Raw genomic sequence first — 24,717 nt, forward strand, 5'->3', positions numbered from 1 at the left:
GCCTTGTGTAGTTGAGCAAAGACCTGAATGAGGTCAGGTTGAGCCATGTGGGTATCTGGGGGAAGGGCATTCCAGGCTGAGAGAACTACCAGTGCAAAGGCCCTGGGCCAGGAGCATGCCTGCCTTAGGCCAGCTTGGCTGGATCTGAGCGAGGAGGGAGGAGAGAGGAGACAGGGGACAGGGCCAGATCCTGCAGGTCTGTCTAGGCCACAGTGAGGACTTGGACTTTTGTGGCAGGTACGGGGTTGGGCGGTGGCATTGGAGCAGAGGAGGGACGTGAGGGGACTTAGGTCTTCACAGGCTCCCTCTGGCTGCATATGGAGAACAGGCTGTGGCAGGTGAGGGCTGAGGCAGGGAAGCTGATAAGGTGAGTAGGGAACAGTGATATTCAGGCAGGTGATGGTGGTGGCAGTGGGAGTGATGAGAGGTGGTCGGATTCTGGATACATTTTGATGGTCAGCCAACAACTTTGCTGACGGACTGGACTGTCAGCGGATTGTGACAGGCAAACAGAGTCACAAGTCCCCTCCATGCCTTTGGGCCTGAACACCTGGAAGGATGGAGCTGTCACTTACCTCGATGTGGAAGGTGACTGGGGTTGGGGGCTGGGGCTGAGGTTTCAAGGCAAAGATGAAGGGCTCAGGGTGACCGCCTCCTGGCCCTGTGTGATTAGCTCTAGCTAGAGGCAGATCCATGTTGGAACCGCAGCTCCCCATTCACTGTGTCCCCCCCCCAGGGAACAACCCAACCTCAGCCCGCTTGAGCGGGAGTCCCACTGAGGCGCCCTTTGCGGCGTCAGCTGCCACTGTCACCACCAGGTGGCGCCCCTTGCACCAGCCCGATTCCCCCCCCATCCCAGCTCACTATCTACCCCCAATATTTTCTTTCACTTTCGATCTCTGGCTGTCACCCGGCGTGGCCCCTTCCACACCCAGCTGGGGCAAGCCTGGTGCGTGAGGAGAAAGGGGATCCTGGTCCCCGAAGGGCGGGGCCGGGATCCCCCTCTTGGGGCTGAGCGGAGAGGGGTGGGGGTCGGATTCCTGGGTCCTTGGCCCGGGGAGGGCTGCGGGCACCGGACGTCGGGGTTCTTAGAAGGAGAGATGAGTAGTTTTCACCATAACCGTGCTTCACGCAGGAAGCTCTTTAGAGTAGGAGGCGGAAACTTAGCCACATCAAAGGACCGAGGGCGGGGCGGAGGGGCGGGGAGGGGGAGGGGCGGGGAGGTGAAGGGGCGGGAGGGGCGGGCAAGGAAGGGGCTGGGGTGCGGGGGTCCGAGACTCGCTCTTCTGTCCCTTCCAAGATCCGGCCACAGGCATGAGGGGCCCCGGGCCGAAATGATAGTGCTGGCGCCAGCCTGGAGCCCAACTGTGCGTATCCTTGGGGGTTAAGGTGGGGGAAAGGAAGAGCGGTGTCAGGATGGGCAGAGCTGAGAGGGGAGATGGACAGAGTTGGGGTGGACAGGGTGTGGGGAGATGGACAGGGGTGGGGAAGATGGACAGAGTTGGGAGGAGATGGACAGAGTTGCGGGGAGATGGACAGGGGTGGGGAGAGATGGGTAAGGGTCGGGGGAAGAAACAGGGAGGTGGGTACAAATGGTAAAGCTGGGACCCAGATCTAGGGAGAAACAGGAGAGACGAGCATGGAGGGGCAGAGGGACGGACAGAGATGAGAAAATCCTGGGCAGAAGTGAGCAGAAGTGGAGAGAGATGGGTCGAGGTGGGGAGATGGGGGACGAAACAGATGGGGCAGAGGAGGGTGAAAACTGGTCAGCGTCCACCAGAGGCAGAAGGAGATACAGGAAAGATGGTCAGAGGTGGGCACACAGGAGCCAAGAGGAGGAGGAGCTGAGAAGTGGAAGAGCTGGAAAGGAGAAAGAGGGAAGAGGGAAAAGGGGGCCGGAGGGGGCAGCCTCGACAAGGGAGGGGGCGGGGCGGGGCCAATGGAGGCCTCACCCCGCGCCGCCCGCAGACCTCGCTGCTGCTGCTGCTGCTGCTCAGCCCCCGCCTCCGCGGGGCCCCGGACTGCTCCTTCCCCCACAGCCCCATCTCCTCCACCTTCACCAGCACCATCGGCAAGCTGGTGAGCGTCCCTGCTCCAAATCTGAGGCCCAGGTTCTGTCTCTGGGTCTGAGTTCCCCCTGTCTAGGTCTCTGTGGGTGGCTCCCTGTCTCCCCACTCTGGGTCCCCGGCTCCCCTCCCCCAAGTCCCTGCTCCCTTCTCTCTGGGTCCCTGTCCCCCTCTCTCCGGGTCCCCGCCCCCTCCGGGTCTCTGTACCCCTCTCTCTGGGTCCCCATCTCCCCACCCTGGGTCCCGACCCCTTCTCTCTGGGCCGCTGTCCCCCCGCCCCCAGGTCCCCATAGCTCTCTTTCCTCCTGTCTGCAGCCAGGCCTGACTTTGTTTTCTCCCGCAGTCTGACTACCTGCTTCAAGATTACCCAGTCACTGTTGCCTCCAACCTGCAGGACGTGAGTCACAGATGGGAGGGGCCCGGGATGGAGGTGGGAAGGAGAGATTCAAGACTCACCACCCCTCAGGGAGCCAGGCTAGTGTGCTGACCCGGCCCCCTCCTCCCCCGGGACCCTGGAGTCCCCGCCCCCAGCCCCACCAGTCTAAGCCCCCTGCCCCCTCCGCCCACGGGACCCAGAGCCTGGGTGGTCTCTCCCCAGGACGAGCTCTGTGGGGCTTTCTGGCGTCTGGTCCTGGCCCAGCGCTGGATGGGACGGCTCAAGACTGTGGCTGGGTCCCAGATGGAGAAACTGCTGGAGGCTGTCAACACTGAGATACACTTCGTCACCTCATGTGCCTTCCAGGTCAGCCCTGAACTTGGGGAACAAGTGAGGGGAGCGCGATGCTTTCCTAGGGATTGGAAGCAAAGGTCTGCTAGGACTTACTGGAGATTTCCTTTGACCTGATCAGCCTGAGGGAGGTGGAGCTGGAAGCCCAGTCCTGCTGGGGTCCCTCAGTGCTGGGAAGTGACAATTCTCTAAGTACTGGAGGATGGCCAGGGGTCTGAGCCCAATGCACCAATTCTAAGTTTGTTTCTCAGGCCCTGTTGAAGGATATTGCTAAGGGGTTCTCACCCCTAGCAACCCGGAGAAGGAGGGGATCTAAACTCCCTCCTGATCCAGGTCTGACCGCATTGCTAAGGAGGCTTCCCCCTAGCAACCTGGGGGAGCAAGGCTCCAAACTCTCTGTGAGACCCAGGGCTTGCCCTTGACCTGAGGTGACGCTGGGGGTGATGCCGTGGTGACGTCTCCCTCCCCTGCCCCCAGCCCCTCCCCAGCTGTCTTCGCTTCGTCCAGGCCAACATCTCCCACCTCCTGCAGGACACTTCCCAGCAGCTGGTGGCCTTGAAGCCCTGGATCACCCGGCGGAATTTCTCCAGGTGCCTGGAGCTGCAGTGTCAGCCGGGTAAAGGTGCCCAGCGCCCCATAGCCCACCGCCCCACCCCCTCTTCTCCCACCTTCACTAGGCCCTCACCCCTTCCACTCAGGGCTCCCCAGACCCCACCGTGTTCCCATGGGCTGTGTGACTTTGGGCCTGTCATCCCCCTCTGGGCCCCAGTTTACCCATCTCTGAGAAGGGATTAACCAATCCTGCCTGTTTCTCTGAGGTAGCTGTATGCCATAGAAATAGAATGAGAGTCACACATTTAAGTGTAAATTTTCTTGTAGCCATGTTTAAAAAAAGTTAAAAAGAAAAAAAGGTTAATTCACTTATTTTTCAGGATTCTTTTTTTTTTTTTTTTTTTTGCGGTACGCGGGCCTCTCACTGCTGTGGCCTCTCCCATTGTGGAGCACAGGCTCCGGACGTGCAGGCTCAGCGGCCATGGCTCACGGGCCCAGCCGCTCCGCGGCATGTGGGATCTTCCCAGACCAGGGCACGAACCCGCGTCCCCTGCATTGGCAGGCAAACTCTCAACCACTGAGCCACCAGGGAAGCCCAGGATTCTTAATGTTTGTTATTTTTTAGCATATTATTGGTGGATTTATTTTTAAAACTTTTTTATGTTGGGATAATTACAGATTCAAAGGAAAGGGGCATAGAAACTGTACAGGGAGGTCCTGCACACCCTTCACCCAGCCTCCCCAGTGGTACCTTTTGCTTGGTAACATTAATTCTAGCACAATGTCAAAACAAGGAAATTGACATGGATGCCATCCACAGAGTTTATTCAGAGTTTACCAGTTATATATGAGTGCATGCATGTGTATGTGTATTAGTTTGTTACAGCTGCTGTAACAGAGTACCACCAACCAGGTGATTGAAGCAGCAGCAGTTTATCTTCTTACAGTTGGGAAATTGAGGGGTCAGCAGGACCAGCTTCTTCTGAGGGCTGTGAGGGAAGGATCTGTTTCAGGTCTCTCTCCTTGGCTTATAGATGGCCATTTTCATGTTCACATGGCACTCTCCCCCTATGCATATCTCTGTGTCTAGATTTCCCCTTCTTATAAGGATACCAGTCATATTGTATTAGGGCCCACCATTAACAACCTCATTTTAACTTGATCACCTCTTTGCAGACCTGATCTCCAAATAAGGGCACATTCCGAGGTACTGTGGGTTAGGATTTCATCGTATGAATTTTGAGGGACACATTCAACCCCTAAAAGAGAGAGTGTGTGTGTGTATGTATGTGTATCTATGTAATTTTTTCACACATGTAGCTTTGTGTAACCACATGTGAGTTTGTGCAACTAGATCTCGTCCTAAAACTCCCATCCTAACCCCTGTCAGCCAGTAATCTGTTCTCTATAATGATGTTATTGAATTTATTATTATTATTTTTTTTTTTTTTTTGGCTGTGCTGCATGGCTTGTGGGATCTTTGTTTCCCAACCAGGGATCAAAGCCGTGCCACCTGCAGTGGAAGCGCATAGTCCTAACCACTGGACCGCCCGGGAATTCTGTGATGTTATTGAATTTATTTATTTATTTAGCGGAGCCTTAACCACTGGACCACCAGGGAAGTTCCTTGAATTTAATTCTCATAATTTTATAATTTTTAAAATAATATTTAAATCACAAATTTTGGGAGGGTGCACGCCCCGCAACTTGTGGGATTTTAGTTCCCTGATCAGGGATCGAACCAGGGCCCTCGGCAGTGAGAGCTCAGAGTCCTAACCACTGGACCGCCAGGGAAGTCCCTAAACCAGAAATTTTACTAACTCAATATTTTTTATTTAACCCAATATATTTTAACCCAAAATAATATCATTTCAACACATAATCAATATTTTAAAAAATTACTTCATGAGGTATTTCACATCCTTTTTTCCCTACTAAGTCTTTAAGAATTGGTGTGTATTTTACACGGACAGCACATCTCAGTTCAGATTGGCCGCAGGTCACATATTTATTCGCCACGTGAGGCAAGTGGCCGCCATATTGGATGGGCCAGCCCTAAAGTTTCAAAGTGGGGAATTCCCTAGAGGTCCAGTGGTTAGGACTCTGAGCTTTTGCCGCCAAGGGCACAGGTTCAGTCCCTGGTCAGGGAGCTAAGATCCTGCAAGCCACGCGGTGCGGCCAAAAAAAAAAAAAAAGTTTCAAAGTGAAATAACTTTATTGGAATATGACGAGAGACCACGCCCTGTGAAAACTTAACTTGTTCAGTTTATTAAGGTTTCCTTTACGGCCAAGTATATAATCAGTTTTGTAACTGAACAAGGTCTTAGGAAAATAACAGTTTGTTTTGTTTTTTGGTACGATCAGGGTTGAATCAGTGTGTATATATTCTATCAACCTTATCTTGGTATTATTCAGAGACTTTCTGTCTTCGTTATATTTGTCTACAAGATGTGTCAAGTTCTGAGAGGGATGGTTAAAAACCTCCCGCTCTAGGGACTTGCCTGGCAGTCCAATGGTTAGGACTCCATGCTTCCACTGCAGGGGGGCACAGGTTCCATCCCTGGTCAGATCCCGCAAGCTGTGCAGGGGGTGGGGGTGGGGGGACATAAGAAAACCTCCCACTCTAAGTATATTCTTCTCAGTTTCTTCCTGCATTTCCAATCATTTAGTCACTTATATATATATTTTTAAATTTTATTTATTTATTTATTTTTGGCTGCGTTGGGTCTTCATTGCTGCCCACGGGCTTTCTCTAGTTGCGGCGAGCGGGAGCTACTCTTCGTTGCAGTGCGCGGGCTTCTTATTGCGGTGGCTTCTCCTGTTGCGGAGCATGGGCTCTAGATGCATGGGCTTCAGTAGCTGTAGTGAGCGGGGTCAGTAGTTGTGGTGCATGGGCTTAGTTGCTCCGCGGCATGTGGGATCTTCCCGGACCAGGGATCGAAGCCATGTCCCCTGCATTGGCAGGCGGATTCTTAACCACTGTGCCACCAGAGAAGTCCTAGTCATTTATATTTAACGTTGTCATTTGTATTTACATGTATCACTAATCATTCATTCAACCAACCTTTATTAACCATCTCCCTGGCGCCTGGCATTGGAGACACAGCACAGAACAAGATCAAGTCCATGTCCATGGGAGGCTGACCTGCTAATCAAGGAGACAGACGATAAACATGTAAACATATAATTAATCAGGAAAGTGAGTGTAATGAGCCCCATGCAGGCAAATTAAAACAGGGTGATGGAATCATGGGCTGAGGTGGTTAGCTGGAAAGTCCCTGAAAGTTGTGAAAAAGGGAACAGCCAGTGCAAAGGCCCTGAGGCAGAAACCTGCCTACCTGTTTAAGGAATCATGAGGAGGCCCCAGTGGCTGAGGCCAAGTAAACAAAGGGGAGAAGGTGGGGGGTGAGGGTACAGAAGGAACAAAGGGGGCCAGATCAAGTGGGGCCTTGTGAGACATCATAGCTTCACACATTGTATCTTTCATTGTTCTATTATCTGTCCATTCATCCACTCAGATATTTACTTTATGTAAATTAAACTATTATTTAGTAAGCACTAAGTAGTAGGTTCTGGCAATAAGGCTCCTGTCACCCTCGTGTAGCTCATAGACTATTGGGGGAAGAAGACAAATAAGCAAATCGATACATAAGCACTAGACACACATTTGTCCCTTTATAAAATAAAATGTAGGGAATCCCCTGGAGGCCCACTGGTTAGGACTTCCACACTTCCACTGGCAGGGGCCTGGGTTTGATCCCTGGTCGGGGAACTAAAATCCCACATGCCGTGTGGGCAAAAAGAAAAAAAAAGTACAATGATATATTTGAAATAAAAAGTTATTAATGGCTTTAAAAAATAAATAAAATTCAACCTTACTACATGCTAGACACTGTTCTAAGCACTTTTGGTATATTCATGCATTTAATCTTTGTGACAACCTTATGAAGTCGATACAATAATTATCCCCATTTTATGGATGAGGCGACTGAGGCCCAGAGTAGTGAGCAGCCCACCTGAGGTCACACAGCAGGACCAGGCAGGCCTTTTTTTCCTTCCCTGGCCTGCCCCTTCTTCTCAGTCACCCAGCCTCCTCTCTCCTGGCAGACTCCTCCACCCTGCTGCCCCCAAGGAGTCCTGGGGCCTTGGGGGCCACATCCCTGCCGGCCCCGCAGGCCCCTCTTCTGCTTCTCTTGCTGCTGCTGCTGCTGCCCGTGGCCCTCCTGCTGCTGGCCGCTGCCTGGTGCCTGCACTGGCGAAGGAAGAGACAGAGGATGCCTTACCCTGGGGAGCGGGTGAGCCAGTGGGGTGGGCAGAGGGCGTGGCCGGAGTCAGCTGATCCTTTGGGGGCCATAGGTGCCCTGCCTGGAGCACTGACTCCTCATCAACCTGAGGACCCTGGACTTGGTGTTGGCGTGGGTGGCATGTGTGGTGGGGGCCGGGTGGGGAACTTGAGTAGGGAAGGGGTGGGTCAGTCCGCATGCAAGAAGACCCTTCTGGGGCCATGGAGGGGGACAGACTGGAACAGACAGCAGACTGGAGGCCAAAGAGGAGGCTGCTGGGCGAGGGTTCAGGGAGAGAGGACAAGGCCTGAGCCAGGGCCGGACCATGGGGACAGAGAGGAGGGGACGGGCAGAGTCAGGGGTCAGGGATCATCGGGAGGGATGGGGCTGGAGACCGACAGGCTTGGTGGGGGATGCGAGGAAGGAGGAAGGGGAGGTGGCGCAAGCAGAGGACGCTGGGTCTGGCCCAGTGGGGAACCTGGGGGGAGGAGGGAGATTCGGGAAAGACAGTGAGCTCAGTGGGGACCTGCAAGCATGAGGACACCGCCCACTCCGACCTCCAGGAGTCTACAAGCCAGGAGAGAGGGGCCTCCTGGAGCAGGCAGAGGGGACCGCCTCTGCAAAGCCCTCCTGGTGTGAAAAAGGTCAGAGGGATCTAACAAGAAACATCTGGCATCAATGGCTCACACGTAGAGTGCCTCAGTGTCTCAGGTCTTGCGCTGGAGCTTTCTACAAATTAAGTCACTTAATTGAGAAGCTGGTGCCATTATTATCCCCATTTCACAGAGGCGGAAACCAAGGCCCAGAGAGGTAAGTCATTTGCCAAAAGTCACACAGCTCGTGAGTGACAGAGCCAAGATTTGACTCTGGGCCTTTGGATTCCGGCTTCTGTGCCTTTCACTCTTTTGCCTGTTTCCTTATCTGTACAAAAGACTCTAATAATAATCCTTCTACCATAGAGTTGTTGAGAGGTTAAGGGAAGTGACCACAAAAAACCCTTTGAGCAATGCTGTCCAAGGAAATAGAATATAAGCCACACCACACATGTGATTTTAAATTTTCTAGTAGCTGAATCTTTTTTTAAAGTAAAAATAAGCAGGTCAGTATAAAGAATATATTTTAGGGAATCCCCTGGTTGTCCAGTGGTTAGGACTCTATGCTTCCACTGCAGGGGGCACGGGTTTGATTCTTGGTTGGGGAACTAATATCCCGTAAGCCCAGTGGCGTGGTCAAAAAAAAAAGAATATATTTTATTTCACCCTGTGTATCCAAAATGTTGTCATCTCAACATGTAATCAATACTTTAAAAAATTATCAATGAGATATTTTTACATTCTTTTTTTCATACCAGGTCTTCAGAATGTAGTGTGCATGCACCACTCACGGCACATCTCAATGCATATGCGAAATTATCAGAAATATTTGATCAGTATTTAGATTCCATGAAATTTACAGTTGCATAAGTAGATTCATATACTCAAGTTCTTTGAAACCTACAGAAGTTTTCCAATAACTAGATCACGGAACAATTTCTAAATTAAATGATCTTTCATGTCAGCATTTGTTTTGGGGAGTACTTTTTTTTTTTTGGCTGCATTGGGTCTTCGTTGCTATGCACGGGCTTTCTCTAGTTGTGGTGAGCAGGGGCTACTCTTTGTTGTGGTGCTGTGGTGCGAGGTCTTCTCATTGCAGAACACGGGCTCTAGAATGCAGGCTCAGTACTTGTAGTGCACGAGCTTAATAGCTCTGCAGCATATGGGATCTTCCCAGACCAGGGCTCGAACCCTTGTCCCCTGCATTGGCAGGCGGACTCCTAACCACTGTGCCACCAGGGAAGTCCCGGGCAGTACTTTTCATTACAATTCTTTTTGAGATACAATTTTTTTTCTTTTTTTTTTTTTGGCCACGCCTCGCTGCATGCAGGAGCCTCCCTGACCAGGGATTGAACCTGTGCCCCCTGCAGTGGAAGCTCAGAGTTTTAACCGCTGGACCGGCAGGGAAGTCTGAGATACAACTTTTTTTTTTTTAAACACATTTTCTATCTTTTTTTTTTTAAGTCTTCATTGAATTTGTTACAATATTGCTTCTGTTTTATGTTTTGGTTTTTTGGCCACGAGGCACGTGGGATCTTAGCTCCCCGACCAGGGACCAGGGATCGAGCCCGCGTGCACTGCATTGGAAGGTGAAGTCTTAATCACTGGACCACCAGGGAAGTCCCCGAGATACAATTTTCAATTGAGAAGTTTTCCTCCTACCCTTGTCCCTGTTCACACCCTGTTTTCCCACTCTCCCAATAACCACACTATTAGTTTAAGTTTAAATTAGGTAAAATGAAAAACTCAGTGTCTCAGTTTTGCTGGCCACATTTAGAGTGCACAGTATTCACATGTGGCTGCTGTCACAGCTGTCCTGGAGAGCGCAGATCTCTCATGGTTGCAGAGAGTTAGTTCTCTTGGCCAGCGATGCCCAAACACATAGTGAGCATTCAGGGTGAATGGAGTTGTTTTTGGCATTGAGACTGTGCCAAGCCCTGAGCTTGTTGCTTTCCTCTCCTCTGTCCACGGAGCCTCAAACAGCCCAGTGAGTCATCTATCATCCCATTTTACAGAGGAGGACACTGAGGCCCAGAGAGAGGAGTCACCTGCCCGAGGACACAGAGTCGGAACTTGGAGGAAGTCAGCTAGAAACTGGTCCTTTCCTTGGCCACGTTGCTCCTGTCACTGTCTCCCCAGGATGGAGGCAACGCCAGCACCCAGCAGCAGCCCCGGCCTCACCCTCCCCACTCTGTACAAAGCCCTTGTCCCCAGGAAATTGTATATAAATCATCCTTTTCTACCAGCTCTGGCCAAGCCTGTCTGTGGATGGGACAGGGTGAGTGGATGGGGCAGTTTGGGTTTGGGTCTTGGTTTTTCAGTTAATGCAGTGTTTCATTCAATACCTATTCTCTGAGGCCTCCTGGGCCCCAGGGCCAGTGCAGGTCACGGCTGGGACCCACACGTGAGTGAGAACCAGCCCCACCCTCTCAGGGTTCCTAGTCCATGGGGGAGAAGACAGAAGCCCCAGAGAGCCCCAGTACAGGATGACACACGCTCTAATGGAGATAGCATAGGCACTGTGGGAGCCCCGAGGATGTACCTGAGCCAGCCTGAGATAACAGGGAAGCTCTCTAGAGAGAAGGACTCAAGTCAGATTTTAGAAGGTGGGGGTGGAGGGAAGGGCATCCCAGTCAAGGGGAACCGCCAAAGCAAAGGCTTTGTCCAGAAAGTGAGAAGCTCCTTTGGGGAACACTCAGGCATCTAGAAGTCATTCCTTCATGCGTTAGATCTCATGGGGAAGACTATCTCCACCTTTTTGACAGGGGAGGACACTGAGGCCCATACACGGCCAGGGATTTAGCCAGATCACAAGGAAGCCGGACAGGCACCGGAATCCAAATCTCTAAGCCTAGACTGAGCGCTAAAGGGCAAGCCTCGTTGCCCGCTGTGGGCCTACACGTATTATCGCTTTAGAGGGTAAGAGCGCTTCTCCTCCGGCCTTCTCGCCCCCGTCCCACCGCAAACACAGCGGACAACGCGCACGAGGATTACCAGCCCCTCCTAAATACGGCAACAGAGGCTGAACAGCCCCGCCCCCGCAGAGCCCCCTCCTACCCCACGTGATCTCGCCCGGCACAGCCATGGCCGCCTAGGTTCGATAGAAACGATACTGATTGGACAGTCAAAAGACGACCCGCCTTCCAGTGGGCCTTTCTGCGCACGCGCACGGCACTCTGGCCCGTGAAAAGACGGAAAGCGGCCGTGTTGCGTCACTTCCTCCGCCCCTGTTTCAAGGGATAAGAAACCCTGCGGTTAGGGTTCCTTCTTTCCCAGGCGGCTGCCGAAGATGGCGGAGGGGCAGGTACAGGCTCTGCGCGGGCCGGGGCGGTGTGGGGCCGGGTGGGGTCGAGACCGGACCGGGGTTGGACCTCTTTCCTCCCGTAAGTGTACTGTGGAACTGAAGATCGATAACTGAGCAAAACAGAAAGCTTTCGGGGTAAGAGGAACCCAAAACGGGAATATAAAGCGGTTTTTACGCTCTGGGCTGGCTAGAATGCGGCATCATTTTTCCCCCAGGGGGCAGTGATCGGGGCTTCCAGCGCAAGAAAAGTTATTTTAAAACTAGGCCTGATTTACCTTGATTTTGGCCGGGTCTTGGCCGAATTGGGCCCGTGTGTCCTCAGCGGTGGGGAAGCACGCGGAAGGCAGCTGCGCGGCCAGGGGACGAAGAGAAGGCGAGGATTGGTCAAAATGGAGGGTACTTTCGCCCTGCCCAAGGCGCGGGTTGTTTCGGCCTCGTGGGAGTGCGCATTAGGGTTCTCCTGCAGCTGTGGGTATTTTAGCGCGAAATCTTTGCAGCCGGTCGAGAGAGGTCCTGCCTACAGGGCATGCAGGCACGAGTTGCTCTTATCCTTTCTCTCGGGGGTCGAGGAACTCTTTAAAGGTCTGCTGGTGCTGGAAACAGGATTGTAATGAAATGTTTATAGCACTGGGATATCCTTTGTCCTTAACGATCTGGAGGTCCTCAAGGACGGCAGCAGAAACTTAACTCTGACTTGGCCTAGTCTTCTTGTGTAACCAATTAGATATAAAGGAGGGGATGGCTCTGGAAGGGGTGTACCTGTGATGGGTCTATGGTTCCGGAAGGAAAACCACGTTTGGGGCCAGGCAAGTGGTAGAGTTCTCCGAACCTGTGTCCCTGCATTCACGGCTCCTGGTATAGTTTGCCTTGTATTTTGTGTAATTCAGTTCATTTATCATAGTGTTCCTGAGGCAGATATTGGAGATTTGGAGGGTTTTGACCAAAGTCACATTGTCAGGAAGTCTGGGTTTAGATTCTGTAGCCTTTTACCCTGGCTTCCAACAATCATAACATGGATAGGAAGCCCTTGGTAAAGAGTTGGGACTTTTACTCTTGACAAGAAGTTGAGGATTGGCGTTTGAGCAGTTCGCGGGAGGATGCAAATCTAGTCAGTACCAGAGCCAGCCAGGGCTTTTGACTACCCTTCCTAGTTTCATCTGCTCTGAACCTTCATGCTAGAAAAACATCTTTGAGACCAGGACAGAATCAGATTCTGTCGAGATTCTAAGGTTTGTATCCAGATCACAGGTTCTTCTGCCTGGAGGATCAGTATTGCCAGTCTGGATTCAGATTGTAGCTCATTCGCTGACTGTCAGGCATAATCTGGGCATAAAGATTCTTGGCCTTCAAGCAGCTGAGATGTGAGGGGAGCCCTTTGGTATCTTAGCCCACTCACTGAAATCCTGAGTCATTTGTTCTCTTGGCCTTCTCTGTATAGTGAGGCTTAGTTCCTAGTTCCTGTGTCTCTTACTTGGTTAGCAGGCACCCTGGGAGGTAGGTGAAATGATCAAGTAGGGAGGAATGATTGTTTGAGGTGGGGAGTCAAAGCTGTGGGTGCCTCTGAGCCCTCTTAACCTATCTCCAACAGGTCCTGGTTCTCGATGGCCGAGGCCATCTCCTGGGCCGCCTGGCGGCCATCGTGGCTAAGCAGGTGCTTCTGGGTGAGTCTGCCCCCTGCCCACAGCTCCCCCAGACATGAGCCTCGAGGTCAGTGATGAGCAAAAATCACCATCTTTCGTTTGAGTCTGACGACCATGAGATCAACCCCATGCACCGCTCTGAGACCTGCCAGCCTCCTCCCCTCCTAGGTTGGGGGCTCTGGGCTCTGTCAGACTAACAAATTGAACTTAAGCACGAGTCCAGCTCCGCCGATTGCTGCTCTGTGACACGGGGCAGGAGACTCCGTGCCTTCCTTGTGCATTGTGGCCAGTTGGAGACGGAAGGAGCCTCCTTTCTGGGTCCTTAGCAGTAATTGGGCCTGCTTCCTAACCTTTGACCTCCTTGATTGTCTCATTTTCCATTCCCTCTAGGTCGAAAGGTGGTGGTTGTGCGCTGTGAGGGCATCAACATTTCTGGCAATTTCTATAGAAACAAGTGTGAGTGAGGGCCTGGGAGGAGGGCTGGAGAGGGTGGACCTCTGTGGGGCTCACACTTCACGGGCTCCCAAGCAGTCCCACCAGTGGGGGGAGGTCCTAGTCTGAGTTCCCGAACACGCCCTCGGAAGTAAGGTTGTGTGCTGCGTTGGAAGGAGTTACCATCTGCCTGAGGACTCTTGAGGCCTCACACGCTCTCCCCTCTTGCCAGTGAAGTACCTGGCATTCCTCCGCAAGCGGATGAACACCAACCCCTCCCGTGGCCCCTACCACTTCCGAGCCCCCAGCCGCATCTTCTGGCGGACAGTGCGAGGTGAGCTGGGCCTGAGGACCACAGGGGCTGATGGGGCGGGTGGCCGGTGATGAAGACCTTTCCCACTCTTGTTCGAGTTTCCCAGCCATGAGATGACTCCACATGCACTACCATCTGAGGCCGCCTGCCTGCCCGCCCGCCCAGGTGGGGCAGGGGGGTCCTCGCATGCCCCGCTGAGCAGGTCTGTTGTCCTCTGCCCACAGGCATGCTGCCCCACAAGACCAAGCGAGGCCAGGCCGCTCTGGACCGCCTCAAGGTGTTTGATGGGATCCCGCCACCCTATGACAAGGTGAGCAAGGCCTATCTCCCTCAGCAGCATCTTTGTGTCTGGCGTCCGTGATGTTCTGCAGTTACCTACATTGTTTGATCCTCGTGAAAACAGCACTGGCTGAGACGCCTGCCCCAGCCAGCCTTCTTCCCTGTCTGTCCCTCACTCCAGGTCTCTAAGTCCCTCTCCTTCTCTAACAGAAAAAGCGGATGGTGGTTCCTGCCGCCCTTAAGGTTGTGCGTCTGAAGCCTACACGGAAGGTGAGTTCCGGGGTCTGCTGAGTGATGCCTGGGGGGTGCACCTAGGGCCCCGAGACTGGCAGATGATGGCTTTTTCTCACGATGGTCTGCGGATGCCACTGCGGGCAGTGCCGATAATGCCAATGGCTCAGCTGATGCCAGGAGGAGCAGAGAGCCCCGCCAGGGGTAGCTGTGTCTCTTGAGCGTGGGCTTGCTGAAAAGTTGTATGGCTGGACTGGGATCCTCTAGGACAGGATGTCAGCTCCCTTCCCCTAGTCACCCTGGCCTCGTCTTCTTACAGCTTCGTTTCTCCCTCTCCCCCCCCCCCAGTTTGCCTACCTAGGGCGCTTGGCTCATGAGGTTGGCTGGAAGTACCAGGCAGTAACGGCTACACTGGAGGAGAAGAGAAAGGAGAAGGCCAAGATCCACTACCGGAAAAAGAAGCAGCTCATGGTGAGGGCGGGGCTGTGGCTGGAGGGGCACCACGTTTTGGGGCAGGGTCTGGGAGCTGATTACTCTCAACTTGGGTCTTAGTTGTGCCCTCGGAAGGCTCTGCCTAAGGCCCAGCGTGGGTGGCCCCCTGGGATAAGGGCAGTCCTAGGGAGCAGCCACTAACCACCACCTGTCACCTTGACCCCACAGAGGCTACGGAAGCAGGCCGAAAAGAACATAGAGAAGAAAATTGACCGATTCACAGAGGTCCTCAAGACCCATGGATTCTTAGTCTGAGCCCAATAAAATTGACTGTTTCTTCTTCATGCTTGGCCTGGCCTGCCCTTCCTCCATCGCCACCCTAGGATGTGGGGGACCCCAGGGGCTGCCATCCAGGTGCCACAGGCAGCCTGGGGCTTAGAAGACTGGGTATAGCAAAGGCGCCTTAACCAATGCTGTTTAAGAAAGGCCTTTTTAAAAGCGTAGACATTTGTAAGGGCTGTGCAGGCAGAATTTGCCTGTGACCTATTCATTCATGAGAGTTTTAGGACATGGACATTTCGAACAACCAGTGCTGTTGCAATACTGGCAAAAGTGAGCTGGAAGACCTAATTGGAAGGGCCGCTCACATCGCTCATAGGGAGTCTGTAAGCTTCCCACACGGTCAGGTACTATACTCTGCAGCTGTTAGGATGTGAGAGGATGCTTGGGCAGCACGAGTCCGGGGTTCTAAAAGGTGTTCATGGGGCTTCCCTGGTGGCGCAGTGGTTGAGAGTCCGCCTGCCGATGCAGGGGACGTGGGTTCGTGCCCCGTGCTGGGCCCGTGAGCCATGGCCGCTGAGCCTGAGCATCCGGAGCCTGTGCTCCACAACGGGAGAGGCCACAACAGTGAGAGGCCCGCGTACCGCAAAAAAAAAAAAAAAAATTCTAAAAGGTGTTTATGGAAGGGAAGTACGGCCCAAGGGGTCACAGGCATTGCCCTTGTGTCTTCCCTATATTTTGTGATCCAAAACTAATAAATTATTTTTAAAGAAATTTGGCGTCTTTGAAGTGTGTGTCTGCCATAGAGGCAGGCCCAGGGGAGCAAGGCCCTCGGCTGATGGGAGGCTTTGAAGAATAAAACTGGCTGTGCTCTTTCTGCAGGTGATGGGTTAGAAACTGCCTTTCGTGGAGGAGTTGGCCTTTGTAGAGACTGACATGCCAAGGAATTTGAGATGCCTATGAGATTGGTATTTACGACCTGTAGAGCCTGGTGTTGCCCAGTTTGCATAAAGTTGTCTTCCCTAATTCAGCTGCAAAGTATGGAATTGCCACCATTCTCTAAAACCGGTTCCTCACTGTGGGGCATGTGGTCTCTTCCAGTCTGCCACGCCAGTCCACGCTTAATGTGAAGAAATGGACAAGAAAAAACATTTTGTAAATGGTGGTTAGGCATTAGAGAAAGTGGGATTTGAAAGCTCTTGGTGCTTTGTAAGATTAAAACTAGGCTTGTTAGATCTGCCAGGGTGAGTCCCTGAAAGGGTAAGCATTAGGGTACCCAGCCCTGGACAGTCACCTTTGGTAACCTCTCAATACTTGACCCAGGTGGGCCCCCATCCCCATCTTACTGATGAGGGTTATATGCAGTCAGCAGTGGCAGCCAGGATGACACTCAGGGGTCTGGTGTGACCAAGGTATGCACATCTGTACTGGGAAGAAAGCTAGATTTGTGCTGCCCTTGGGATTGGTAGGCAATACTTGCTAGTTGGTTCACGGGGCAGATCATAACTTGGTGCACTGTACCATTCTCTCTTGCTTAATCTCCAAAATGTCTAAGATACCACAGTGGCTTAAATTTTCTCTAAGAAAATCATTTTGCAAGTGGGTGCCCTACCCCTCCTGGGACTCCTGCTCACCAGCAGAGCTGCCTACAGAAGCAACTGAAAACCAGAGTTTAAGTCTTAAGTTTAACAGGACTGCGTGTAAAAGCACAATATAATCCCCTGGAAACCACAATCCCTTATATTTGGCTTAAAAATGTAAAACTTGCCACTTCTAAACACACCCACCATTAAAGAGATGAAGACAGGTCAGACTGGGAGAAGTTATTTGCATATCATCTCTTGCAGGACTTGAATGCCAAATATATAGAAAAACTCTTTAAAACTCAGTAACAAAGAGATAACCAAATAAAACCGGCCAAAACTTGAAAACACGTTTCACCAAAGAAGATACACAAATGCCAATAAATACATGAGAAGATGCTCCTCATTCCTCAGAATGCAAATGAAATCTCCAGGCATAACCTTAATCATTCCTGCGGGACAAGTACAGGGAATCAGAACCTCTGGGCCAACAGAATGAACGTTTCCAAAGCTCCAGTTCCATCTTGCCCAACTGCCCACAACCAAAGCACCCTCCAACAGAACGTGACGTGCCAGTCCCAGGTCAGCCTCATCTCCTGGGCTATAGCAACCCTGGAGACCCTGGTCTGTGGGTGGTGTGCAGGGATAACGTCTTGTTTTAATAGACATTTCTGTGCTCACTGGGGAGGGCGAGGGTTTCCAGGTCTCCTAGCTTTTGGATTTCTGTTGGGAAATGGTAGTGAATGTCTGAAATCTGGCAGAGACAGGGAAATACGCCCTCAAGTGGTAACTAGAGTTGGCTGAAGTTTATTATTGGGCACCAAAGCTGTTCACACTGCAGTTCAAAAAAATCGATGTGGTGGGTTGTAAGTAGCCTTAAAATGATAATGAAATTGAGGGGCTTCCCTGGTGGTCCAGCGGTTAAGACTCCACGCTCCCAATGCAGGGGGCCGGGTTCGATCCCTGGTCAGGGAACTAGATTGCGCATGCCGCAACTAAAAAGAGAAAGATCCTGCATGTCACAACTAAGACCTGGCAAAGCCAAATAAATAAATAAATAATTTAAATAATAGTGATGATAATGAAACTGAATAGAAATGAAAAGGAAAAAAAAATCAGTGTATTACAGAAAGGAAAGGAGAGAGGTGAAAGACTTAAAAATTAGAAAAGAGGCAGAGAGAAAGGCAGAGAAGGGTGAGAGAGAGGTGCGTGTGTTTAGTCACAATGCAAAACGCATTTCCTACTGTGGGTTGTGATCAAAAATGTCTAGAAACTAAGGACCTAAACATCTCCAGTTTGCCCTCACCCCTTCAGAGTGAAGCAGTATTTCTTTTCTTTACTCTTCCCTTATCAAAATCTCACCAGCTGCTCTGAGCAATTTGCAAAATATTGAGCATTTAAGACACCAGACAGGAAATCATACCTAATCTCACCACCTGGAGATGTAAACCACCAGGGCAATATCATGCATTTTCTTCCAGGCTTTTTTCTAAGTTAGAAACTTTTATGCAGACTTTTATATGTAACTTTTGTACATAGTTTAGCACACATTGTAGACAGCAACTCCGGGTCCTGCTTTTTTTTTTTTTTTTTAACTAAATATCATAAATCCTTTCTAAGTCATTCAAAAACTCCAGAACTTACTTTTTCTTCAAAAAATAAATTATAAAGCTACTACAAGGTCACTGGGGGGAAGACATAGCAGGTTCTAAAATGAAAAGTCCCCCAATGCTACCCCAGAGGGACTGAAACAATTAAAAAAGTATCATTCATCACCTATATGTGGAATCTAAAATATGACACAGGTGAACTTATGAAACAGAAACAGACTCACAGATATAGAGAACAAACGTGGTTGCTATTCGGGGCTGGGGGGGAGGGATAGATTGGGAGTTTGGGATTAGCAGATGCCAACTATTATATATATAGGCTGGGAAAGCAAGGTCCTACTGTGTAGCACAGGGAACTATATTCAATATCCTGTGATAAACCATAATGGAAAAGAATGAAAATGTATATATATGTATAACCGAATCACTTTGCTGTACAGCAGAAATTAACAACATTGTAAATCAACTATACTTCCATAAATTTTAAAAAATGTTCAAAATTCACAAAGCTATTAAGTGTAAAAGAAATTTAAATAATTAAACTTCAAATGATTTTTTGTAAGTTTGTAGCATTTATATTTCCGAAGTTATTACAACTTAAAAGACATCATATATATTACATATACATATATATGCAACCAGCCTTCGCTGTCTAGAAGGGCATTTTTTTTTTTTTTTTTTTTTTGTGGTACGCGGGCCCCTCACTGTTGTGGCGTCTCCCGCCGTGGAGCACAGGCTCTGGACGCGCAGTCTCACTGGCCATGGCCCACGGGCCCAGCCGCTCCGCGGCACGTGGGATCTTCCCAGACCGGGGCACGAACCCGTGTCCCCTGCATCGGCAGGCAGACTCAACCACTGCGCCACCAGGGAAGCCCTATAAGGGCATTTTTTATGTTGATAAAAAATATTCTAAATCTTCGCTGTTCAATATGCAAGCCACTAGCCACATGTGATTACTGAGCCAATGTAGTCTATAATACCTAAAAAGATAAGCCACAACTATATCATGTAATAAGCTTTAAAAAATGCATTAAACAACAAGGACCTACTGTATAGCACAGGGAACTGTATTCAATATCCTGTGATAAACCATAATGGAAAAGAATATGAAGAAGAAATATATATGTAAAAAAAATGCAGTCGTCCTATAGATTGTCCATAAACATTTGAATAAATGGGTCATGCCGTGCCTCTTGTTCTGCACTTTGCTTTGTCCACATACAAATTCAACAGAGGGTAGAACAGTTTGGAAGACACACTGGCAGATGATAACAGGGTGACAGCAATTGCTTCTGCAGAGGGAAACTGGGTGCACGTGTCCGGGGAGAACAGTGAGGGAAAGATTCATCTTTCACAATTTACTTTGTACTTTTAGAATTTTGTACCATGTGCATGAAATCCCTATTCAGAAGTCATCGCAAATTTAAAGATTAAAAAATGAAACGTGTCTGGCAGTGTTTTCATTTCCGGATTGGTTGACTTACCACATGTTTATTACGTGCTTGCAGAGTGGTCCACGATCAAGCTATGCCAGGATTCACCCATCTGCCTATAAGTGGACATTTTGGTTTATCTAATTCTCCATTCATTTGGTCAGTTATTCAACAAGGACAAACTGAGCACCTACTATGTGACAATCACCAGAAGCCCTGGAGAACAAAGGCAACGAAAATTCCTGCCCTCATTTTAGTGAGGAAGAGGAAACAAAGGATAAATAAGAAAGCATGAAAGGGGAGGGGGCAGGGGGAGTTTGGAATTAACACATGCACACTACATAAGATAGGTAAATGACTAGGTCCTACAGTATAGCACAGGCAACTATACTCAATATCTTGTAATAACGTAATGGAAAAGAATCTGAAAAAGAATATATATACATTTATATGTATAACTGAATCACTTTGCTGTACACCTGAAGCTAACAACATTGTAAATCAACTATACTTCAATTTTTTTTTAAATTGGAGAAAAATCAAAAGAATAATATTTTGTGACCTGTGTAGAAGTTTGTTGGGAGCACACATTTTATGTTCTAAATGCAATGGTTAAAAAAGTCTTTACTAGGGAATTCCCTGGTTATCCAGTGGTTAGGACTCTGTGCTTCCACTGCCATGGGAACTAAGATGACACGAGCTGCATGGTGTGGCCAAAAAAAAAAAAAAAGTCTTTACTAGACTCATAAGTGAAAAAAACAAAACTCATGTCTTCTTCTAGTACATTTATGGTTTCATTCCCCAAACCCACCTAAATTTTATCCTTACACATCAGAAATTTACTTTGGCATACAGTAGGTGGTAGAGATCCAACTTTATTTTTTTTTCAGATGGTTGCACACTTGTCCTAACACGAAATCACTGAATATTCTGTACATTCCCCAAGGGTTTTATTATTTATTTATTTATTGTGATAGGTAAGAAGTGGATTTATTTAGAGAGAACCACACTCTGTGGAGTTAAGAGCGCTGGGAAATTTTAGACCAAGACTTAACTAAGGAAAGAGGCATAAGACACCTATCCGTGCCAAGGTCTGGAGTTTGAAATCTCCCAACAAGGTGCAAATCAGTTAGAGTGTGGACAGCTGTCAGGGTTGGTTTGAGACACCGGGTTCTTGCCACCACTGCCCAGAAGGGGGCCGGGTACCAAATAGGTGCTCATTAAGTGTGAAGTGACTGTAAAAGGACTCAAAGCTTCCTTCTTTAAAGGTTAGTGACTAAGAACGCTGGAGCCAGACTGCCCAGGTTCAATTCCCACCTCTGCCTCTCATTTTCTGCGAAACCTGGAGCAACTAATGCCTCAGTTTCCCCATCTGCAAAATGGGAATAGTAACCGAACCATCCTTAGATTGTTAGCACAATGCCAGGCACATGGCAATTGCTCTGTTAGATTTTGCTTTACAAGAATTTTAAAAACAATAAATTAGTATTCAGTTATAGACGTGCACTGACCAACGCAGCAGATACTAGCCCCATGTAGCTATTTATATTTAAATCGAATAAAATTAAAGTTAGGGCCTTTCTCACCTTCTGGGATGGCCCACACTCTGTCTGTGGAATATGTTTCTCTCTAAATAACTCCACTTCTTACCTAAAAAAAAAAAAAAAGTTAAAAATTCAGGTCCTCAGTCGCACGCACCCCACTTCCAGTGCCAGTGGCTACTGTGTTGGACAGCGCAGATACAGAACATTTCATCACAGCGGAAACTACTATTGGACAGCGCTGTTACAAGCAGCAGAAGGCCTTTTTATTTTTTTAATTTAATTTAATTTTTTCACGAAACCATTGTCTGGGATGAAATGGCCCATAGAGGAAAACAACGTTCATTAAACTGCAACGTTCATTAAAACTCGTGGGTAGTGCCCGCTCCTCACAAAGATGGCGGCGCCCCAGAGCATGCATGCGCCTAAGACTTTCCGGTCTCCGGTCCTGCAAAAAGATGGCCGCCGCCACAGCCCGTTTAAACCCTGAGCGGACACAGCCACACTGTCCCCAAACCCCACGTGGTCCCACTCCCCGCAGAAACAAGGCCGCCTCCCGCCAACTCTCGCGATAACAAGGCTGGCCACTCTTTCCCAACGTGACCTAGCGCGATGGCGCGCAAAGATGGCCAAAGAGTCTCGCGAGACAGTGTCTGTCGCTTCCCGCCCCTCTGCCATGAACGTCATGGCAGCGTCCGTGCGGTCTCCGAATCGCGTGCTTGGGTAGGGCAGTCCGTCAATCAGAGTCTCGCCAAGGCTCCGCCTCAAATCGGGTTACCCTGCCCCTTTTTCGTCACTTCCTCTCTAGCTTCTGTGCAATCAATAAGAAAACCGGGACGCTGCTGCGGCTTTCCTTTTTTCTGGCGGCCGGGAACATGGCGGACATTCAGGTTCGGGCTCGGGGCTGACGCAGACCTAGCGGGGCCCGGGCTTCAGGGGCGTGTCCTGGAGAGCGGGAGTCCGCGCCCCAGTTTGGGGGTTAATTCTGGGCGTCCTCGATTTCCCAGGGAAATTCGGGCAGAGGGCGCGTGTCTTGGCGTTAATCTCGATTGGCGCCTCCTAAATCTTAGGAGCTCCGCATTTAGGGTGTAATTAAGGCTCAAGCTTTTTAGGAGTTATCTTTTTTAAAACCCAAGGTTTACAGAGTGTTTTTCTGGAGGCCTTAGGCTGTAGGGTTAATCCTGTGAGAACTGAGTCCTAAGGGCTGCTCCAGGCCCATCGTTTTGGTATTTAATTTTGGAGCCACATGTAATTAATAAGGAGTGACTCCTGGGTGGGTATCTTTGTGTCTTGGAGAATAATTCTTGCTGAAGGGTGTCCAGGGTGTTAGAGGGATGGTTCTGTATCTTTGGGTTTTAAGGGGTGAATTCTGCAGGCGGTGGAAGGTGCTTTAGACCGTAAATACCGACGTAACCCCGGGTTTAGAGTTGAGTCTGGGTTGGGGGTAAATTTGGGTGAGTGCAGCGTTTGGGGAGTTAAATACTGCAGAGGATGAGATCTGGGGGGTTTGTGAAGCTTTCCAGAGCAGGTTGCTGCCTGCTGCAAGCTTACCAGCTTCCACCTCATCCCTGTAGACTGAGCGTGCGTATCAAAAGCAGCCGACCATCTTTCAAAATAAGAAGAGGGTCCTGCTTGGAGAAACTGGCAAGGAGAAGCTCCCGCGATACTACAAGAACATTGGTTTGGGCTTCAAGACACCGAAGGAGGTACGGGGACCCTCAGAAGAGAAAAGGAGATCCCTGTTTCCCTGCACGTGTGCCCAAACTGAGTTGCCCTATCCGCATCTGAGTGGCTGTTGCTGGGGCTGCTGGGAAACGTAGTTTTTGTGTCTACAGGGAGGCCACACCCCTCTTCTTTTCAGGAACTACCATTCAGGGCTCGCTAATCCTCCTTATCCCTTCAGGCCATCGAGGGCACCTACATTGACAAGAAGTGCCCTTTTACTGGTAATGTCTCCATCCGAGGGCGAATCCTGTCTGGTAAGTGAGGATCTCTGGGGGCTTGGGTTCAGATTCCCGGGTCTGAGGGAGGAGGGGCTGGGGACACTGAGACCCCGGGGTCCTGGGTGAGGAAGGTGTTGGCAGACTCCTGGTTATGGCGGGCACTGGCAGGTGATGTCTGTTATTTTCACGATGGTCTTCAGATGCCCACCCCGGGCACTGCTGAGAAAGCAGTTGGCACAGCTGATGCCAGGAGCAGGCCTTCTTGGGAACCCTGCTCAGCGGCCCCCGATTCCCAGCATGCCCTGGGCTGCCCATGGCTCCCTTCCGTATGGGGCCTGACCCGGGATCTGCCCCTTCCCCCCAGGTGTGGTGACCAAAATGAAGATGCAGAGGACCATTGTCATCCGCCGAGACTACCTGCACTACATCCGAAAGTACAACCGCTTCGAGAAGCGCCACAAGAACATGTCTGTGCACCTTTCCCCCTGCTTCAGGTGAGCACGGTGGCCCCAGGTAGCCCCGCTGAGCTGCCCTCCCAGGCAGAGAGGAGGGAGTGGGCTGCACAAGAATCTGGGTGACTTGGGATGTGCCTTGGCCGTTAACAGGACGCCCTGGCTGCCGTGTGAAGGTAGTCAGCTGTTGGGGGCGGGGGCGGTTAGTGAGGGGACCCTGTATCACCATCTTTGGGAGCCTCCCGTTCTCTGCAAAATCGAGGTGCTGGTTGGAGGTCGTCTGTCCTGGAAGGGTAGGAGCATTCTCTGCATGGCATTGAGCTTGGCGCCTTTCATAGTTATTGCTCAATAAATAACCACAGGGCGCCGTGCAGTGCAGATGGAACTGGAAATAGCAGCTTGGTTGGGGTTTGGAGGAGCCAAAGCTGACAGGTCTCCGCCTGGAGGCAGTCAGAAAGGCACCTTTAGGGCCTGCTTGGGGCAGAGTCCCTCTGACATGGCGCTGCTCACCCCCACAGGGACGTCCAGATTGGTGACATTGTCACAGTGGGCGAGTGCCGGCCCCTGAGCAAGACGGTGCGCTTCAACGTGCTCAAGGTCACCAAGGCTGCTGGCACCAAGAAGCAGTTCCAGAAGTTCTGAGACCGGACCCCTGCCCACTGACCCAAACAAAATAAAAGTTATTTTCCCAGTCACGGGCCAGGTTCCGTATCCATGCCCTTATCAGAGGGAGGGGGTGTCCCTGGGAATTAAGTGGGGTTGATGTGAAAGATGGGGCTGTTTTTCATCCTCTCGGGGCGTAAGGATGGGGACCAAATCCTGCTTCCTGCCCTCTCGTCTCTGGGTGAAGACAACCTGTAGCAAGATGCTGCCCCTCTCTGGTCTTTTGGTCCTCGTCGGCTTTTGGTGTCGGAGTACCTAATGCCTTCTACTTGGTGTTGAGCTCCCCCTGCAAGTCTCTGGGGAGGAAGTGAGTGAGGGTGGAGGTTCCTGGGCTCTCTAGACTCTGGGCCCTTTCTGGCCT

General features: G+C 50.5%; 3 protein-coding genes and 5 non-coding genes across 19 annotated transcripts; all 8 read left to right on the forward strand.

Annotated features, from left to right (window-relative positions):
• The first annotated feature begins 888 nt into the window (after nt 1–888).
• FLT3LG (fms related tyrosine kinase 3 ligand) lies at nt 889–10,470 on the forward strand. Of its 12 annotated transcripts, none has more exons than XM_029208822.1 (8): nt 889–949; nt 1,301–1,367; nt 1,969–2,079; nt 2,410–2,463; nt 2,665–2,808; nt 3,271–3,409; nt 7,453–7,640; nt 10,237–10,466. In XM_029208822.1, the coding sequence occupies exons 2-8, from the start codon at nt 1,335–1,337 to the stop codon at nt 10,447–10,449; spliced, it is 882 nt and encodes a 293-aa protein (XP_029064655.1). In that variant the 5' UTR covers nt 889–949; nt 1,301–1,334; the 3' UTR covers nt 10,450–10,466. The 12 variants fall into 12 exon arrangements, with proteins under 12 accessions (XP_029064655.1, XP_029064628.1, XP_029064684.1 ...); XM_029208795.1 differs by having other exon boundaries at nt 904–949; nt 3,271–3,415; nt 10,237–10,470; XM_029208851.1 differs by having other exon boundaries at nt 912–949; nt 3,325–3,409.
• Nucleotides 10,471–11,448: 978 nt separating this feature from the next.
• On the forward strand, nt 11,449–15,816 carry RPL13A (ribosomal protein L13a). The gene is made up of 8 exons (XM_029210283.1): nt 11,449–11,525; nt 13,114–13,186; nt 13,556–13,621; nt 13,830–13,931; nt 14,135–14,220; nt 14,400–14,459; nt 14,769–14,891; nt 15,081–15,816. The coding sequence occupies exons 1-8, from the start codon at nt 11,511–11,513 to the stop codon at nt 15,165–15,167; spliced, it is 612 nt and encodes a 203-aa protein (XP_029066116.1). The 5' UTR covers nt 11,449–11,510; the 3' UTR covers nt 15,168–15,816.
• On the forward strand, nt 13,230–13,313 carry LOC114890113. Its single transcript, XR_003792246.1, has one exon. It is a non-coding gene; the product is annotated as a small nucleolar RNA Z195/SNORD33/SNORD32 family (small nucleolar RNA).
• On the forward strand, nt 13,971–14,055 carry LOC114890112. Its single transcript, XR_003792245.1, has one exon. It is a non-coding gene; the product is annotated as a small nucleolar RNA Z195/SNORD33/SNORD32 family (small nucleolar RNA).
• LOC114890114 lies at nt 14,260–14,330 on the forward strand. The gene has a single exon (XR_003792247.1). It is a non-coding gene; the product is annotated as a small nucleolar RNA SNORD34 (small nucleolar RNA).
• On the forward strand, nt 14,517–14,603 carry LOC114890117. Its single transcript, XR_003792249.1, has one exon. It is a non-coding gene; the product is annotated as a small nucleolar RNA SNORD35 (small nucleolar RNA).
• A 6,097-nt stretch (nt 15,817–21,913) lies between the features above and the next one.
• RPS11 (ribosomal protein S11) lies at nt 21,914–24,388 on the forward strand. The gene is made up of 5 exons (XM_029206712.1): nt 21,914–22,188; nt 22,873–23,004; nt 23,202–23,277; nt 23,606–23,735; nt 24,212–24,388. Exons 1-5 carry the CDS (start codon nt 22,174–22,176, stop codon nt 24,333–24,335), a joined length of 477 nt encoding a protein of 158 aa, XP_029062545.1. The 5' UTR covers nt 21,914–22,173; the 3' UTR covers nt 24,336–24,388.
• LOC114890118 lies at nt 23,405–23,494 on the forward strand. The gene has a single exon (XR_003792250.1). It is a non-coding gene; the product is annotated as a small nucleolar RNA SNORD35 (small nucleolar RNA).
• Nucleotides 24,389–24,717: the final 329 nt, after the last annotated feature.

Source organism: Monodon monoceros, unplaced genomic scaffold (assembly GCF_005190385.1).
Source record: "Monodon monoceros isolate NGI ecotype Baffin Bay Population unplaced genomic scaffold, NGI_Narwhal_1 Super_Scaffold_10, whole genome shotgun sequence".
NCBI lineage: Eukaryota > Metazoa > Chordata > Mammalia > Artiodactyla > Monodontidae > Monodon > Monodon monoceros.